Here is a 17,652-nt window from a genome sequence, read left to right as displayed (position 1 = left end):
GAACACTAGACTCCAGCAGCCAATCAGAGTGACCCGATCCTGTGATCTCTCTGTATGTTCATTGGCAATGAACTGATTTTTTTTTTAGTGTAGAATAATTTTCTTGCATCCTTCTATTTCTCTTTAACTCACAATCCAAAAAAAATAAAATAAAAATTCACTGCCCTTTCAAGAAGAAATGTATTTAGTTTTGCTCTTGACAAAGAAAAAGCAGAAACAAATGATGACCATAAATCTTTTGCTAGCCATGTGATCCGTAGCTCTCTTCATTCTTTCCGCCCTACTGCGATTATTCTTTAGACCGTCGTGCTTGACGTCATCTTATGGAAGCATGTGTTCAGCCGAGACAAGCAGGGAAGCTATGGCGTCTCCCCTGCAGGCCCGACACCACAGGTTGGGAAAAATCTGACACTTCTGTTCACCGTTGCCTTTTCACTTCCTGGTGTCCACTCCGCCCTCTTTCCCACTCACTCTTTCCCCCCTCTCCTTCCTCCTCTCTCTTTCTCTCCCCCTCACCCAACACCCTGTTTTAACGTTTGGCCTTGCATGCTCCAACATGATTTCTGAACGCTCTCTGGTTCCCCCTGTGGGGACTCTTGTTTTGTCATGCTCTGGGGGCTTACGATTACCCCACTCCCTCCTCCCCCATTTTCCTCTAATGCTCCTTCTGTAGTGGCAACTAGTGCATACGTGTGTAAGCTATGCGTCTGCTTAAACCCCGTGTTTGCAATGACGGTGCAGGTATGTGCCAAACAGAGCAATGTTTAACATCTAACATAGTGAATTGCAAAACTTACACTAAAGTTCTGATACATTGTGTTTTGTGTTTATAGAAGCATCTGGTTTGGTTAAAGGAATATTCTGGGTTGTTTGCAACTTAATGTCTATGGAAAGCATTTTTGAAGGCGGGACAATTTTTCTACTTCTGGTTTTGCTTAAAGGGATAGTTGACCCCCCCCAAAAAATCTAAATTACTACCCACCCTCGAGGCTTCCCGGGTGTACGTGACATTTCTATTTCAGAAGAATACAATCAAAGTTATGTGAATAAATATCCTGGCTCTTCCAAGCATTATAATGACAGTGAATGAGAGCCCACAATTTGAAGCCCAAGAGTGCTCCACACAGCTCCAGCCTTCTGAAGTGAATCAATGGGTTTGTGTAAGAAAAATATCCATATTTAAAACTTTATTATTTAAAATATCTAGCTTTTGCCAGACCGCCTTCCCTATTTAACTCAAGTTAACTCAAGTGTAATGCCTCTCACCGTTGCATCAGTTGCGCTTTTTTTGTAAGTTGAATACGGAAGGTGGTCAGACAGACGTTAAATCATGGGGTAATTTTAAGTTTTGGATGAATTATCCCTTTAACCAATGTATAATTTGCTGTGTCATGTAAGTATTAATTGATGAAAAGGAATCAGGTTTACATTTTTACTCTACACCACTGTTCAAAATTGTGTCAGTAAGATTATTTTCTTTATTTTATTGACTATAATACTGTATTATAATACTTTTTCCAGCAAGTATGCTTTAAATATATATTTCAAATAAATAATATGCTTTTGAACAATCTATTTATCAAAGAATCCTTTAAAAAATACAGAAAACTGGAGTGTAAAGATGCTTTCACACGAGCACTTTTGGTGCGCACCCGGGTTCGGTCGACGTCAGAGTTCGTTTCGTTTTGGATTATGTGAACGCGGTCTTCCAAACTCTGATATGCACCCGCGAACCATACCAGAGTCTACTTAAAAAGGTGGTCTGGGGTTCGGTTAATGTGAACTCCAGTACATGTCGTTGCTGATTTGAACGCAGTCGTACTAAATCGCGGAAGTGAACCGCTATTAATGACATAGATTTGATAAAAATGTGTGTTTCACTCATTTACCTGACGAGCGTCACTGGCATACTGCAAGGCAAGCAGAGAACTGTAGATATAATTTCTTCTGCATTCTTTAGAGCATTTGCAGTACATTCGCGGCAGATAGACGCAAGTGCCATTATGTACTGAAGCTTTGGTAACAAAAGCAACAGTTCAAAAACAAAATTATAAAAGTGACTGTAGCAATGCTATGCATTCGCCGTCTTCAAGCTTACTGTCGTTACTAAGCAACCGGGTACACAGCTGCTGCTTTGATGCAAACGAACCCTGGTTCTTCGGACCCCAATAATAATTTAATATGAACACAGTCCAGGCAATCGAATCGAAGTGTGGAAGCACCCTTAATTCACCCTTGTCACCACAGAAATAAGTTACATTTTTAAATATGTTCAAATAGAAACCCGTTATTTTAAATTGTAATATTTCACAATATTACTGTTTGTAATGCATTTTTGATCAAATAAATGCATCCTCTTTGAGCATAAAAGACTTTTTGCAATGACATTTAGCAATCTTACAATCCCAAACTTTTGAGCAGTAGTGTAGTTAAGTTGTCATAGTTTTTTGGCTAACTATATCCAAGGCATGAGCTGTAAAGACACAGCATTATTATATAGGGTGGTGGGGAAGCAGCAGCCCATTTGCATTTAAACATAAATGCATGAAAACAGCATGTTTTTACAATGTGGTAAATTATCTGTGGGGTATTTTGAGCTGAAACTTCACAAACATATTCTGGGGACACCCGTGACTTGTAAAAAGGGGCATATGTCCTCTTTAAAGTGTAAGTAACTCAGAATATTCCTTTAATTGAATGTTAAGAGTTCAATACGAGACTGTGGCCTGCTGTCGATTATCACAGACAAATCATTTATACTTGCTTGCATCATCCTTTTTAAAGTGAGACTATTTTTGTATTAGGATGAACTTCAAGTTACCAATTTACTCGTGGTGTCTTCATGTAGACATGGAGTAGTGTTATTTTAGCATTATATTTTTTTGTTTAAATCATTTGTTTATTTGTATTTTTTTTCCAGTAACGGAATCATTTCCATTACTGAAAACAAATTTTAAAAAGTCTAATAATGCCTCAACCCATTCAGAAGTACCAGTACTTAGGTGGAAACCTATACATGGAAGCCTAACAAAAATGCTTATTTTAAAGAGACCATCAGACAAATTTAGAGGCTTTTGCACCTGAAGCCTATATATATATGACTTTAGGTTGCAAATAACCTGGAATATTCCTTTTAAAGCAATGTCCCGGGTTTAAAAGGAGCTCTATTGACAATATCTGTGGCCTGCCTTCGATTACCACCGACAATAATTGAGCCCTCAGATTGTTAAAACAAGCAAAAACTGTCTACAGTCCATGGAGCAAGTTCTTCAGAAGGGTTTAGAAGATAAAATGCTATACACTCAGGCTTTGTTAAAGTACTTATTTTAAAGTTTATGCTTTACTAATATGATAACTGTGAGTGGATTTTTCTCATTTTGTCTACAATTAGAGGGCTCAAAAATTAGATATCTTTACACACGTTAAGTTAGTAAGTGGTTTTGTCTTACTCGTTATACGAGTTAAAATGGGTTGTAAGACTTTTAAAACGAAACCTTTACCACAATGCAGAGTCCATACTTGTAATTTGTATTTTGCATCGGATGCACATTACATTGATGACAAGCCAAAGCTATTTTCTATGGTAACTGACAGCATGCCATGGATTTGAACCCGGAACATTCTTTTTAAAACCATTCGAGCTTAGCTAAAGCAAAAATGTTTTCCATTTAATTTGGATAAGAATAAAAAGTCATTACCCTTGCATGTGCTCAGAGGCATGACACACTCTACAGTAGACAGAAGGCTCTGACATTGTTTTTACAGACCAATATGAATCTCTCATTTCATTTTGTTGTAGTTTACAGTGGTTCTATTACAGGTTTGAAGAAAAGGATTTAAAACCGACCTCTTATCTTCACCTTCCCCTGTGTTCCTCTCTGGCCGGTTTGTGTGTGTGTGTATGTGTTTATAGGAAGGCATAGAGATGTTTGGATCTAGATTCCTCTCCTGGCTGTGCTGCCGACGGAGAAAAGTGCCCAAGGCCCGGTACATGCACCTGGCCCAAGAGCTGAGCGTGGATCCCGACTGGCCTCCCAAACCCAAGAGCACCACTGAAGCCAAAGCCGCCACTCATCCGGACGACTGCTCCTACCAGATCGAGGCCGTTTCCTAGCATCTCCACCCGCTCACACTCCGTAATGCACATCCAAACCACCAGGAGGTTCCCCAAACACGGTCAAATCTACCGATTTTGTTAAAAACCGATACGAAAGACACCAAAAACAAAAGAGTTTTTAATAACACTTCAAAGATATTTCGAGGTCCCTCTCCTTCAATTTTTCTTTTGTTTCTGCTGCGCAAGATGGTTTTAATGGGCGGGGTTCACAGGCTGGGAACTGTAGAAGCCCCGCCCACAAAGGCGCGCCGTTTGTCAGCACGTCACCGATATTCCCTTAAGACGTAATCTAGACCGCTTATTGAACTCATTACCAAATGTGGCTCGTCTCCATGATTTCAGCCACCGTGGTCCTACAGATATTTCGACGAGGCTCTTCACTGGATTTCAAGCATCGTCCCGTTCATGTAGACTGTAGTGCATCATCTCTACAGGCTCTGCTGCAGGGGCTGCATGCAAACGCTTTGGAAACCGTCGCTGCATGCGGAACAAACCGAACTCTAGTGGCTCACAGAATCAAAGATCCAGCTTCGTTTTCAGCCAGCTCGTTTAAAAAAAAGAAAATATATATATATAAATATATATCGAAGTAGATATATAACTATACTTGATCTTTACTTTTCATATCTCTTCCCATGGAAGAATCGAGGTGGGATTCACTTGTGGAAGGTCAAACATTTGTGAAAGTCATTTGTTTTGTTCATTTCTCCTGGCGCAATATTTAGCGATCGGTTTTGATGTGATCCATCCCGAAACGTTTTACCGGTTTTGTTGAAAACATTGGGGATGAACAGGAAAGGGCAAATAGGGCACATTAGGAAAAAAGTACAGATGATAGAGCTTTAAACTGGAGTCCTTTTATGAAGCAAGGACTGTTGTGATCTGACAATTGTATGTTCTAATCTTGCAATCTAAATCAAAGCGGGTTGCTGATTAAAATCACTCAGAATTGGCCAGTTAACAGTATTACATGACTTAGTAACAGTTTTGCTGCTAATCTAGGAAACAAAACATTTTTCATCCTGAATGATCATTTGAAGGTTCGAAATCTGTTGCAGATGATCCCTCCCCTTCTTTCCAGATTTGAATCATTTGCATAATTTATACAGTGCAGTTGAAATATCCTCAATTTGCAGGTTGGTCTCATCGCATCTTTGGTATTTTTTTGTTAAAAAAATGAAACTATTTTTCCATATAATTGTTCACGTGGTGTTCCTGAAAAGAACCACTAAGCAATAGCAGGTGATCACTGTTGTTTTTTTCTTTACACTGACAGTTTGTATTGTTGCTCATCTGAAACATTTTAAGAGTTTGGATTAGTCGTTTCACTGAGGTAAGATTTGTGTTACAACTTTTCATTTCATCAAAAAGACTCAAATGGAAAATGAATAATTGTAACACTTCATTTTATAATGAATTACTACGTGAGGTAAGAGAATTGGTATACGTATTAAAGATCCACATGAACCTTGGAATGAAATGTTCTTTGAACGCAACAAGATGTGCACGCATTGAAGTTCAAACAGTAATCCAGTAATCTTCTCACAGATTTTCCTACGTGTTTTTGCATTTATTTATTGTTTGGTTTTCAAGTTTATGTTGATTTGTTTTGCTGTATATGGGGCATTTTTAATTCTTCAGTTTAATCTGAAAAAGGGCTGAATCTGTCTTTTTTATTGCTCCGTTTCTGCAATATTTTGGTACTGTTTGATGTTTAAAATGGTATTGATCATCTGGCTTATTTGCGGCGTGTTCTTTTTAGCTGTATTTTTCTCCTGTCATATCTGTTTTTATCATAAACGCGTTTGCCGGGCATTCCTTGAACGAGGCAACAACTAATCACCTTTATATGATTATATAATGTATTAATTTTTATAAACTGCCATCTCAAAGCATCTACTCGCACCATCTACTGAGCCCGGATGGTTAAACACGGCTTCTTATTTCTTTTATTAAATGTGAATGCAATGCTGAATGCGTTTGGGATTGGGGAATGTTAAATTATTTTCTTTCTTTTTTAATTTTTGGTCTTGTTCATGCTGAATTTTTGTATTATTATTATTTAAATGGTTTAGTTTGTCTTGATCTGAGCTGTTTGGTGTGGCAATCAGTTTCTCTTCCTCTAGGAGGCAGTAGGTTGCTGCTAGGACTTAGAGAACATCACAATAACAAACCTGCACCTTATGCACATTTTTGTTGTATTCGTTCACTTTTACACCTGCAGATGAACTGAAATAACAGCCATGTCACTCTTTAAAGGGATAGTACACCCAAAAAATGAAAATTGTCATCTACCTGCCTTCAAGTTGTTCTAAACCTGTATTTAGTTTTATTGTTCTGTTGAACACAAAAGGAACATTTGAAGAATGTGGGTAACCAAACAGTTACTGGTCCCCACTGACCTCCATAGTAGGAAATGCTATGGAAGTCAATGGGGTCCATTGGTTGAGTAAATTACACAACTTTTATTTTTGGGTGAACTATCCCTTTAAGTTCCATAGCAATCATGTATGTGTTGAATTTTTTTTTTTTCTTCCAAAACTGGGGCCATGTTCACGTCATCTTTGTCATATCTGTCACATCTTTGTCATTTCTCTAGGATACAAACGCACAGAAAAAAAGTTTGATTACTGGAGGTTATTCAATAGACAATGTTACTCTTTACTTTTGCTTAATTCATTTTGTACCGTAAGTCATATTCATGTGATCAAACGTGAGCAAAAGTTCAGCCACTGGTTCTTTTAAAGCTGGAGTGGTTAATTTCCTCAGGGAAATGTGTGTATTTGTAATGATTAATGCTGAATAAATAAATATGGAAAAATATCACGTGGGTCTGTGTACTTAGTGACGTTGAGTAGATCATTATTTTGCCCGTTTTAATCTTTGCAGAGATGTACATTTGTGATAGCAGCTTTGTGTAAATTATTGATTAGCTTTAATAAATATTGTACGTTTTCCTTGGCATTTTTTCCTCCCCCATTTATTGCTCTGCAATAAAAGTCACAAACAGAATATTATTCATTGTCATCAGCGTGTTGGCTGAAAACTGGTGTGTGGGAAGCTTTACGATTTTGGAGTTTTCTATTTGAAATGGTCATCCTGATTAATGTTTTTGTGGAAATGTTTCATGATTCTTGGAGTCGAAAATTCAAAATGGAAATCTGCCAAATAAAAGTATTAATTTCTTTCAAAGAAAACAAATCTTACACCAAACTTTTGAACGATAGTGCAAGTAAAAAATAAAGTAGAATACCAGTGTTCGTTTCTGCAATAAATAAGCAAAATCTAATATGTAAAGTGCAATTGCATTAATCTAGTTACCATCATGATGTTGCTTTTAATGTTTTTATTTTGTTTGTTTAATAACACCTGGCACAAAATGAAAGAGAAGAGTTTAGGATGTTTCAAATATTACCATCTTCTTTAACCCCAAATAAACAGATAATGGGATGTTCTATCAAAGTGACACAATATAATATACAGTTAGATATTTTACATTGTTTGTGTGTGTAGTAGTAGCAGTAGATGAGATAAAAATCTTTGTGTGCATTTTTTATATTTCATATTTATTTACTTTTTTTATTTTATTTTTAGGGGCTGTCACATACCGCTATGATGCATAGTTCCACACATTTGTCAAGGCTATGTGGATAGCTTTCAAACATCCAAAACACTTATGTACAATTCAAAAGAACAAACTACTAAGAAAAGAGGGTACCGCATATTGAAAAGTAGCATTTTATTATAAATACACTAAATACGTTAGAGAGCAAATGTGAAAGTTTGTACATTTGGTTTTGTAAGTGATATTTTTTTTGTTTTTCACATCAGAAAGCGTGTGTGATGAACACAGACCTTTCATTTAAGAAAATATTTAGTCATCGTATTCAGCTAGCAGATGACACTATCTTTTGTTGTTGTTGTTGGACTGAATTAAGAATTTAAGCGATAGTCTTTCTACTTGAGTGTTGGACTCATTTGATATTTCTTTTAGAGAAACTTTCCAGTTATTGCTGATTCGGGGTCACATGAAGCATCAACATGAAAAAGTAAGCCGTGCTGTTTTACACTTAATCTATTACAACTGAATCAAATCTGACTGTTTCACTGAGAGCTGCACTTTCATTAAAGGTTGAGGCTTTTAAACTAAGTTCCACTTTTTGGAGATAAAATTTAGTTAAAAGTTATGTGTGCACAAAACCATGTTGTTTCAAGAGCACAAATCACTAAGAAAATAGGGTACACCATACAAGAGGAGCTGTTTATGGTGCATACAGAGTAAAGATTAAAACCCTTTCATGAGTGATTTGTAAGTGATTACTCCATTTAGTCATCCAACAAAACATGTTCAAAACAGAGTAAGTTTAACTCTCACATTAGAAAGCGTGTGTGATGAACACAGAACTTTCATTTATGGAAAGTTTTTAAATATATGTTTAAAGTTTCTCTTTTGACAAATCAACTTTTCCTATGATGTTTAACATTCGCAGAATCATTTCTATCAAAACTCTGCTTGACATTAAGGATTAAAGGAAGTTTTCAGATGTTTTCACCATCTTCTTTGACTCAAATTATTCTACTATATGTGCTAAAATATTTGTAGATTTTCGTTTTTGCTCATCTGTCAGAACTACAATTCTGTTGTAATGCTAGCACATTAAGAACTATAATGTTTTAAAGTCTATGGATAAATTCAAACATAATTTTTATATAGGTATTATTTTTGCACAAAAGTAAAGTCAAGAGGTCAGTTTACTACGAATGTGTGTGCGCCATATAGGAAAAGAGACATTTAGCTATAAAGAATACAGATACTGATCTGATCTATTGTGAAAGTTTATTTAGCTATAAAAAATACAGAACATACTGATCTATTGTGAAAGTTTATTTAGCTATAAAAAATACAGAACACACTGATCTATTGTGAAAGTTTATGTGATTTGTACATGGCATTGTAGTCAATGACATTATTTACATTTTTGTTTCTTTGTTCATGTACAGTTGTACAGTTTATAAAGACTACTCTCTGATTGTGGTCAAGCATGTTCGTAAGTGTTGATGAAATCATGAACAAATGAAATGACAGTCCTTTAAATGACATTGCTTAAGACTAAACGATCTAAATTTCTTTTAGGACATCTCTCCGGTCAGTCTGCATAACATCGGCATGAAAAGTGAGTCTTGCTGTTTTCAACATGTACAATATTACACTTCTAAACTATTGCACATAGTTTATTATCATAGATGACGGTTAATAAAGTGCTCTTAAATAAGTAATTATTTTAAATGAAAGGTATGATGATCCATGCCTTTTTTTTTATTCTGTTCACACCAATACTTTGATACCAGTGTTTTAGGTGTCTGTAGAGATTCTGATCCAGAAAACAGACATTGTGTTTTATGTCTCAATATTTTGTTATTCTTTTATAAAAATGTGTGGTAAGCAGTTTTTGGTCCTCATCAGTAGAATACCAAAATGTTTTAACATGTAGTAATAATTAGGTAGTTCCATATTTCACTTGTATTTGCTACCTGAGATCTTTTACAGTTTTATGTGCACCAAATTCTGTCACATCAGAGTTGGGTTCTAGTTTGAGCATTGTTGTTGTTCCACACGTTTAACAGTGTTAGTGTTCTTGGCCCTCATCAAAGTTCACACAAGTCACAAAGTTTTTTCATAGTGATCATCTGACTCTGAAACCTGAACAAATATTAGCACGTAATAGTTTTGACCCTTGACATTTGTGTTTTTTATACTTGTTTGATTTCGTTTACAATTCTCCTGAAATCAGTTTTGAAATGATTTACCATTTTTTAACATTACCACTCAATGTATTGCTGTGTGATTGTAATATTTGTGTGTGTGTGTGTGTGTGTGTGTGTGTGTGTGTGTGTGTGTGTGTGTGTGTGTGTGTGTGTGTGTGTGTGTGTGTGTGAGAGAGTATGTGAAAGAGAGGTAATATTTGTGAACTCTAGCTATTCTCAGATTCTCTTTGCCCACATGTTCATGTGAATTTGATTGATTGAATAGGCAAGGCAAGGCAAGTTTATTTATATAGCACATTTCATACACAATGGCAATTCAAAGTGCTTTACATAGAAAGGAATTAAAATAGGGCTAAAAAATGCATAAGAAAAAGAATACAATGTAAAGAGAATTAAAAGTAATAAAATGATGATAACCAAAGAAAAGAACAGGTAAACTAAAACAGTTATAAAAAATTATTTAAAAAATGATGCATAGATAAGGTGCAATCAGTCGGACGTACAGTGGCTCAGAGCTCATTCAGTAAACGCACAGCTAAACAGATGTGTTTTGAGTCTGGATTTGAATGTGGCTACTGTTGGAGCACATCTGATCTGTTCAGGAAGCCGGTTCCAACTACGGCTGGCATAATAGCTAAAGGCAGACTCTCCTTGTTTTGATTGAACTCTTGGTATTTCTAACTGACTTGATCCTGCTGATCTGAGTGATCTGTTGGGTTTGTATTTAATCAGCATATCTGCGATGTATTGAGGTCCTTGGTCATTGAGTGATTTATAAACAAGTAATAGTACTTTAAAATCGATCCTAGATGTAACTGGAAGCCAGTGTAAAGACCTGAGGACTGGTGTGATATGGTCATATTTTCTGGTTCTGCTCACAATCCTGGCAGCAGCATTCTGTATGAGCTGCAGCTGTCTAATGGTCTTTTTGGGAAGGCCAGTGAGAATTCCATTACAATAGTCCACCCTACTGGTGATGAAAGCGTGAACCAGTTTCTCTAAGTCTTGCCTGGAGACAAAACATCTAATCCTTGCAATATTTTTCAGATGATAGTATGCTGATTTAGTTATTGCTTTGACATGACTACTGAAACTCAGGTCTGACTCCAAAATTACACCAAGATTCCTGACTTGATTTTTTGTTATCAGACCTTTAGCCTCAAGATACGCGTTCACCTTGAGAATTTCATCTTTGTTTCCAAATGTAATGATTTCAGTTTTGTCTTTGTTTAACTGAAGATAGTTCTGGCACATCCAGTCGTTAACTTCATCAATGCATTTGCACAGCGAGTCAATGGGGCTGTAGTCATTAGGTGACAGTGCTAAGTAGAGCTGGGTGTCGTCAGCATAGCTGTGGTAAGCAATATTGTTCTTTTTCATTATTTGGCTCAGTGGCAGCATATACAGGTTAAACAGGAGAGGTGCTAGAATTGACCCTTGTGGGACTCCGCATGTCATGGACGTCCACTCAGACTTATGGTCTCCTATACTCACATAATAACCTCTCCCTTCTAAGTATGATCTGAACCATCTGAGAAAGAAAACCATCCCAGAAAGCCCGACCCAGTTTTCCAGCCTGTCTAGAAGTATGTTGTGGTCAACAGTGTCGAATGCAGCACTGAGATCGAGTAGAACCAGAATTGATGTTTTGCCTGTATCAGTATTTAAGCGAATATCATTTATAATCTTTATGAGCGCTGTCTCTGTGCTGTGATGCGGTCGGAAACCAGATTGAAAATTGTCAAAGAATCCGTTTGAGTTTAAGAATTTGTTTAGTTGATTGAAAACAACTTTTTCGATGATTTTGCCTATGAAGGGGAGATTTGAGATTGGTCTGTAGTTGCTCAGTATGGAGTTATCTAGATTTCTCTTTTTCAGAAGAGGCTTAACTATTGCAGTTTTAAGGGCGGTTGGAAAAGTCCCGTAGAGAAGTGAGGAGTTCACCACTTCTAGGAGATCTGCTTCCAAACAGTTAAACACACTTTTGAAAAAAGAAGTGGGGAGTGCGTCAAGGGTGCAGGTTGATGTTTTAAGATGCTGTACTGTGTCTTCTAAAATTTTACCGTCAATTGTTTCGAAATCAGACATAGTAATTTTCCGAGGGTTTGGTCTGATCTGACTGACCCCAGAGCAACTAGAGGATGTGCTGATCGCCTTTCTGATATTTTTGATTTTCTCTGAGAAGAAGGAAGCAAACTCACTGCATTTGCTGTCTGAGAGCATTTCTCTGGGAATGTGACTCGGGGGGTTTGTTAGTCTGTCTACAGTAGCAAAAAGAGTGCGCGTGTTGTTTATGTGTTTGTTTATAATATTTGAGAAGAAGGTCTGTCTAGCTTTGCCTAGTTCAACATTGAAAGCATGAAGGCTGTCTTTATAGATGTTATAATGGACTACAAGTTTTGTCTTCCGCCACTTTCGTTCAGATTTTCTGCATTGTCTTTTCATTATTTGAACTGCTGTTGAGTTTCTCCATGGTGCCTTTTGTTTGCCACTCTTTTTCCTGACTTTCAGAGGGGCAATATCATCAATTACACTCTTAACTTTTGAGTTAAAGGAGTCAAGGAGAAAATCAACAGAGTCTGCAGATATGCTTGGTTTTAGAGATAAAGCCTTCATAAACAGCACATTAGTGTTCTCATTTAAGCATCTCTTTTTGACAGAGACAGATCTAGCTTCAATGGCAGGAGTGATTGATATGTCAAAGAAAATACAGAAATGATCAGACAGTGCCACATCCTTAATAACAATCGATGAAATGTTTAGACCCTTACTGATAAGTAAATCTAGAGTGTGTCCACGATTGTGTGTGGGTCCATTTACATGCTGTGTCAAATCAAAAGTGTTAAGAACAGTCATGAGCTCTTTTGTTGTACTGGATTCAATATTATCTATGTGAATGTTAAAATCCCCAGCAATAGCAAAGCAGTCAAACTCTGAGGAAATTATTGATAACAGTTCTGTAAATTCCTCAATAAAGGCTGGAGAGTACTTTGGAGGCCTGTAAACAATGATAAGCAGGATGCGTGGAGAACCTTTTAACACAATACCCAGATATTCTAGAGACAAATAGTCACCAAATGATACTTGCTTACATTGATATAAATCTTTAAAAAGAGCAGCAACATCCCCACCTCTCCTAACTGCTCTGCAAACACTCATAAAAGTAAAGTTAGGAGGGGCTGCTTCATTTAGGACTGTTGCACTACAGTTTTCTTCTAACCACGTTTCATTTAGAAGCAAAAAATCAAGGTTGTTTGTGGTTATTAAGTCGCTGACTAGGAATGATTTGTTCTTAAGTGAACAGATGTTTAAAAGTGCTAACTTAACAGTATTAATTTTTTCACCCACATTAGTCTTAGTTTGACAGGTAACAGGCAGCAGATTATATTGGTTTGTTAAACGGCCTGACAAGGCCTTAGACTTTCTTTCACGTAACAGAACAGAGATAGAGAAAGAGGCAGGCACACTGGGTTCCCACTTGTTTTGTAAACATTTGATAAAGGTACTGTTATCATAGCGGGGACCCAAAACACATCACTGAGAGCTGGAATCAGTTGTTTTTGGTTCACCTACAACAGATGGAGGAGGGTGTGGGCCCTGGCGTTGTGACCGAAGAAATCTCACAGGAGGAGGGGGAGCTGGGCCCACAGGCTTTGGTGGTTGTGGGGCTCATAAAATGATGGTTTAAAATCATCGTCTTCTCTTGAGACATATACATTATTTTACTACACTGTAGATTTGTGGGGTGGTATGCGATATTGAATACAGCACTGATCATTATCTTGTAAAACTCTTATTTAGTGTTTTTAAAAATGCAGCAAAACAAAAGGTATGAAGACATCTTTCTATCAATAACCCTACAATATATGGTGTAAAACTAAATACAGCACACACCGATTTATCAATAAATTACTTTTATCACTTTTGTTTGAAGAAAAAACTCAAGAGTTACTGGAATTATCTCAACAAGTGTGGTGTTTTATGACTACTGAAGCTTTCTTGGTGCATACCATTCTTGAATGTTTCACACCTACAGGCCCCCGACCCCCTTTGGTATTTAAATAAGGTTTAAGATACAGTTAAGCCCCTTTCACACTGCACGTCGGACCCGCAATATTCCCGGAACATTGCCGGGTCGCCTTCTGTGTGAAAGCAACCACGTCCCGAAATTGATTTCCGAATTGAACCCGGGTCAGGGACCTAGTAACATTGCGGGATTCGACCCGGGACGAGCGCTGTGTGAACAAAAGCCAAAACTAATGCCGCAACGTATACGTATTTTTCGTGCGACTCCTAGAGCTTGTTTTTTCAATAATACAACCCTGCAGTGCCAGAAGAGCTAGTTGGTGTTTTAAACGCAGAGAGTGTTCGTATACAAAAGAAACTAAAATTAAACAAGCAGAAATGTGCACAAACTGGACACAAGTCGAGACCACGGAGCTCCTTACTATCCGTGCTGAAGCTGAGATCGCTCGACATTATACGTCACATCAGGATGTCACGTGTCAACTCGACCCGGGACCGTTACGGGTTGTGTGTGAAAGGGCACATATTACGGCATTTTGCTGGCAGTGTAAATGGACCAAATCTAGCGGCAAAATGCCGCTAGATTTGGTCCATTGACAAATGCCGGGTCGCATTATCCGTGTATTTGCCGGAATCGCAATGTGAAAGGGGATTAAGTTATAAATATAGCCATAAAATACACTCTTTGACGGGCCTCTGACCTGTCAATCAGGGTGACTGGCGGACATCAAAATTACCCGTAAATTAGGCCACAAATCACATTATTCTGACACATGGTGTAGGTTATACTACTTGCAGTAATTAGGAGGTTATTGAGGAAAAGGTATGTTTAGCTAATAGTGAGAATTGGACCCTAAAGTGTGACCCAATAATGTTTGCTTCATCTGCTGACTGCTGGGTCCCAAAGGTTGTGCTGTGATTGGCTATAGGCTACCTCACTGAGTTCTGTAGAAATGTGTCCGAGTCATCGTAGAATCTTTTACTCCAAGGTTCAAAAGGCGAGAACATCATGTCTCGAGCAGTGTCGATTTGTTGAGCACCGACTTAGTGTGAAGTATTTCCCCATGTCACCACTGCTTGTGTGCCTTGGAGCATATAATTTATTTTTACTTGTGTTTGCACAGAATTTTTCACATTAACTGAACTTCAGCCCCATTAAAACTACGACACCCTTTGTCCTCAAGCTCTGTCTGTGAGATATCGATTTTAGCTTTTGGGTCAGGCCTTCTGGTTGGACTCCAAAGTGATTGTTGACTGCTGGTTCCACAAGAACATATGCAAAAATCTGCTCTTATGTAACGGCTTATGCAATCTTGTTTCAATTCCCGAAAAACGCTCTCAATAAGATACAGTGACTTTTGATTATGGATTTAAAAAATGCCTTTAAGCAACTGTCAAAAGTTGCCAACTGTGCTTATGAAAAAAAAGAAGAAAAAATCTGTGTATTTTACAGTGGTTACAAGATATTATAAATAAATATGGTAGCCACATTGTAGGTTTGACAGATTTAACTTAAATTTGCAGTAAAAAACACCTTTCATGAACTGATACAAAGTTAATACCAGACAAAACTGTCTGTTTTGTAACTTTGTAATACACTGACAATCACCAAAAACAAGTAATTATTTTACAACCGCTAAAAAAGAATGTTCTACATAGTATGAGTGTGTCTCAATTAGCTCCCTGGATCAGTACACTTGGTGCTATTTGGCACTAAAAGTGGTTCTTGGCTTGTAATCATAGGGGAACCACTTTTGGTGCCAAATAGCACCATATCTTTAAAGGTTCTCTATAGCACCTTTGTCAAATGGTGCTATGTAGAACCCATATGAGGTGCCATATCGCAATTTATTTCTTCCTCAATAATGGTGCTAAACTGCACCAAAAGTAGTTCTTTGGTGTGTAAAGAACCTTTAAAGGGGCTTGAAAGATTCTTTGTATGGCAGTGGTGCTAGATAGTACCTTTATCACCCTGAAGAACCGCTGAAGAAACATACAGGGGCTTAACAGGTTCTGTATATGGTAACGGTGCTATATAGCACTTCAGTAATCCCGAAGAACTGGTGAAGAACTGAATCACCAAGATTTGGTGCTATACAGCACTTAAAGTGGTTCCCCTATGATTACAAGCCAAAGTAATAATTTGTTTTTTAACTAAATTATACGATCTGATAAATATACAGCTCTGAAAAAAATTAAGAGACCACTTAACATTGGCTTCTTAATGTTAAAGGAGGTGTATGTAAGAAATGTATTTCAATTAATCATAAAATGGCCCTGATATGTCACTAGACATTAAAGGGGGGGGGGGGGGGTGAAATGCTGTTTCATGCATACTGAGCTTTTTACACTGTTAAAGACTTGGATTCCCATCCTAAACATAGACAAAGTTTCAAAAACTAAGTTGGACGTTTGATGGAGTATTTCAGTGTCAAAAATACTCCTTCCGGTTTCTCACAAGTTTCTGAGAGTTTTTTTCCAATTTCGAATATATACCGATTTGAACGCAGAAATGACGAGAAGCGTCACGACAACATCGCTTCAATCGTATCGCAAAAGTGGATCTCCACGGTCACTGCTGTCACAGGACTTCACCAAATCAACAGTTACCAAAGAACTGTTTTTGACAGAGCGGTCCCAGCGATAAAGGTTCCCGGTCGTGCTTTGGAAGCAGGCGGTGAGTAAAACTGCTTCAAATGTCTATGTTGTTGGCTATCGTCGCACAAAGCATGCTTCTTCCTTCAAATGCGCTAACGGTTACTCCATTGTTGTTCTATGTATAAACCGTTTTGCTTGCAACTGCTAAGGTTTAGTCGCATACAATAGTCCATAAACCGAAGAATGTCCTCATAAACTGCGAGTAAACACACACAAATGTTGACAGGCCACTAAATACAGTACATACCACAGAGACGGACGTCCTGCTGTTGCTGTTTCTCCTGTTCAATTTATTTCAGCCTCCGGATCTGATTCTGGATCATATATGTATTAGTTGAATGTGAGTGATAGCCATGGTTTATTAGAGTAACGTTTTCTTCTCCACGCTTGAGGACATCACCGCTTTGTGCACATTTGTCATTCTTTAGCTCCGCCCATACGATACGCCTCCAGCCGCTCGTTTTTTTCCAGAAAGACTCGGTACAGCCTATATTTCTACAGCCTACTTGACTCAGACTTGAGTTAAATGACTCAAAAAACTTGCTTTTGTTTAATAAATATGTTTTTTTAATGGCACCATAACTTAACCACGTTACGCAGCAGTCAGCAGAGAGCGCTAACGGAGACAGTCGTTGTGAATTTGCATTCTTTGTAATAAAATTAAAGATAAAATGAAGCCATCAATTAGACACAGGTCAGGAAAAAATCCTGTCCACTTGACATTCTGTCCCCCTCACTTTTGAAATGATGGCTACGTCCCTGTCTGGACATATTAAGAGTTGATAAAAGTCAATAATCGGAAGCACTCAAATATTATTGAACAAATATAAAAAGCCTTTGTTTCATTATTGCTTTAAGGTTTTTTTTTTAAAACAGGTGACAAGCACTGGACACATATGGTGCTAATGTTTGTATGTTGTAATGTTGTGTTATGAGTTTTCTTAGGTTTATTAACCATAATATTAGTCATTACCTGGTCACACTATACAGGACTATCAAAGAATACAAAGATAATGCATCTCACCCAATATATTGGCCTAATTTTAGTTAAAATTCAATTTGTAGCTAATTAGTTTTAATTTTTG

At 37.4% G+C, this 17,652-nt stretch overlaps 1 protein-coding gene across 3 annotated transcripts in view; it reads left to right on the top strand.

Annotated features, from left to right (window-relative positions):
* The window catches only part of atp13a3 (ATPase 13A3), a 57,793-nt gene extending 50,853 nt beyond the window's left edge, over nt 1–6,940 (top strand). For 2 of the 3 annotated variants that reach the window (XM_067432297.1, XM_067432296.1), the window contains exons 33-34: nt 301–393; nt 3,914–6,940. In XM_067432297.1, coding sequence (XP_067288398.1) covers nt 301–393; nt 3,914–4,114 — 294 coding nt within the window. In that variant the 3' untranslated portion in view covers nt 4,115–6,940. The remainder of the gene's footprint in view (nt 1–300; nt 394–3,913) is intronic. The other variant, XM_067432298.1, reaches the window with a different exon arrangement.
* Nucleotides 6,941–17,652: the final 10,712 nt, after the last annotated feature.

This window comes from Pseudorasbora parva, chromosome 22, assembly GCF_024679245.1.
Source record: "Pseudorasbora parva isolate DD20220531a chromosome 22, ASM2467924v1, whole genome shotgun sequence".
Classification (NCBI taxonomy): domain Eukaryota; kingdom Metazoa; phylum Chordata; class Actinopteri; order Cypriniformes; family Gobionidae; genus Pseudorasbora; species Pseudorasbora parva.
Note: the sequence above shows the minus strand (reverse complement) of the source record. Positions and strands in the feature narration are given on the sequence as shown.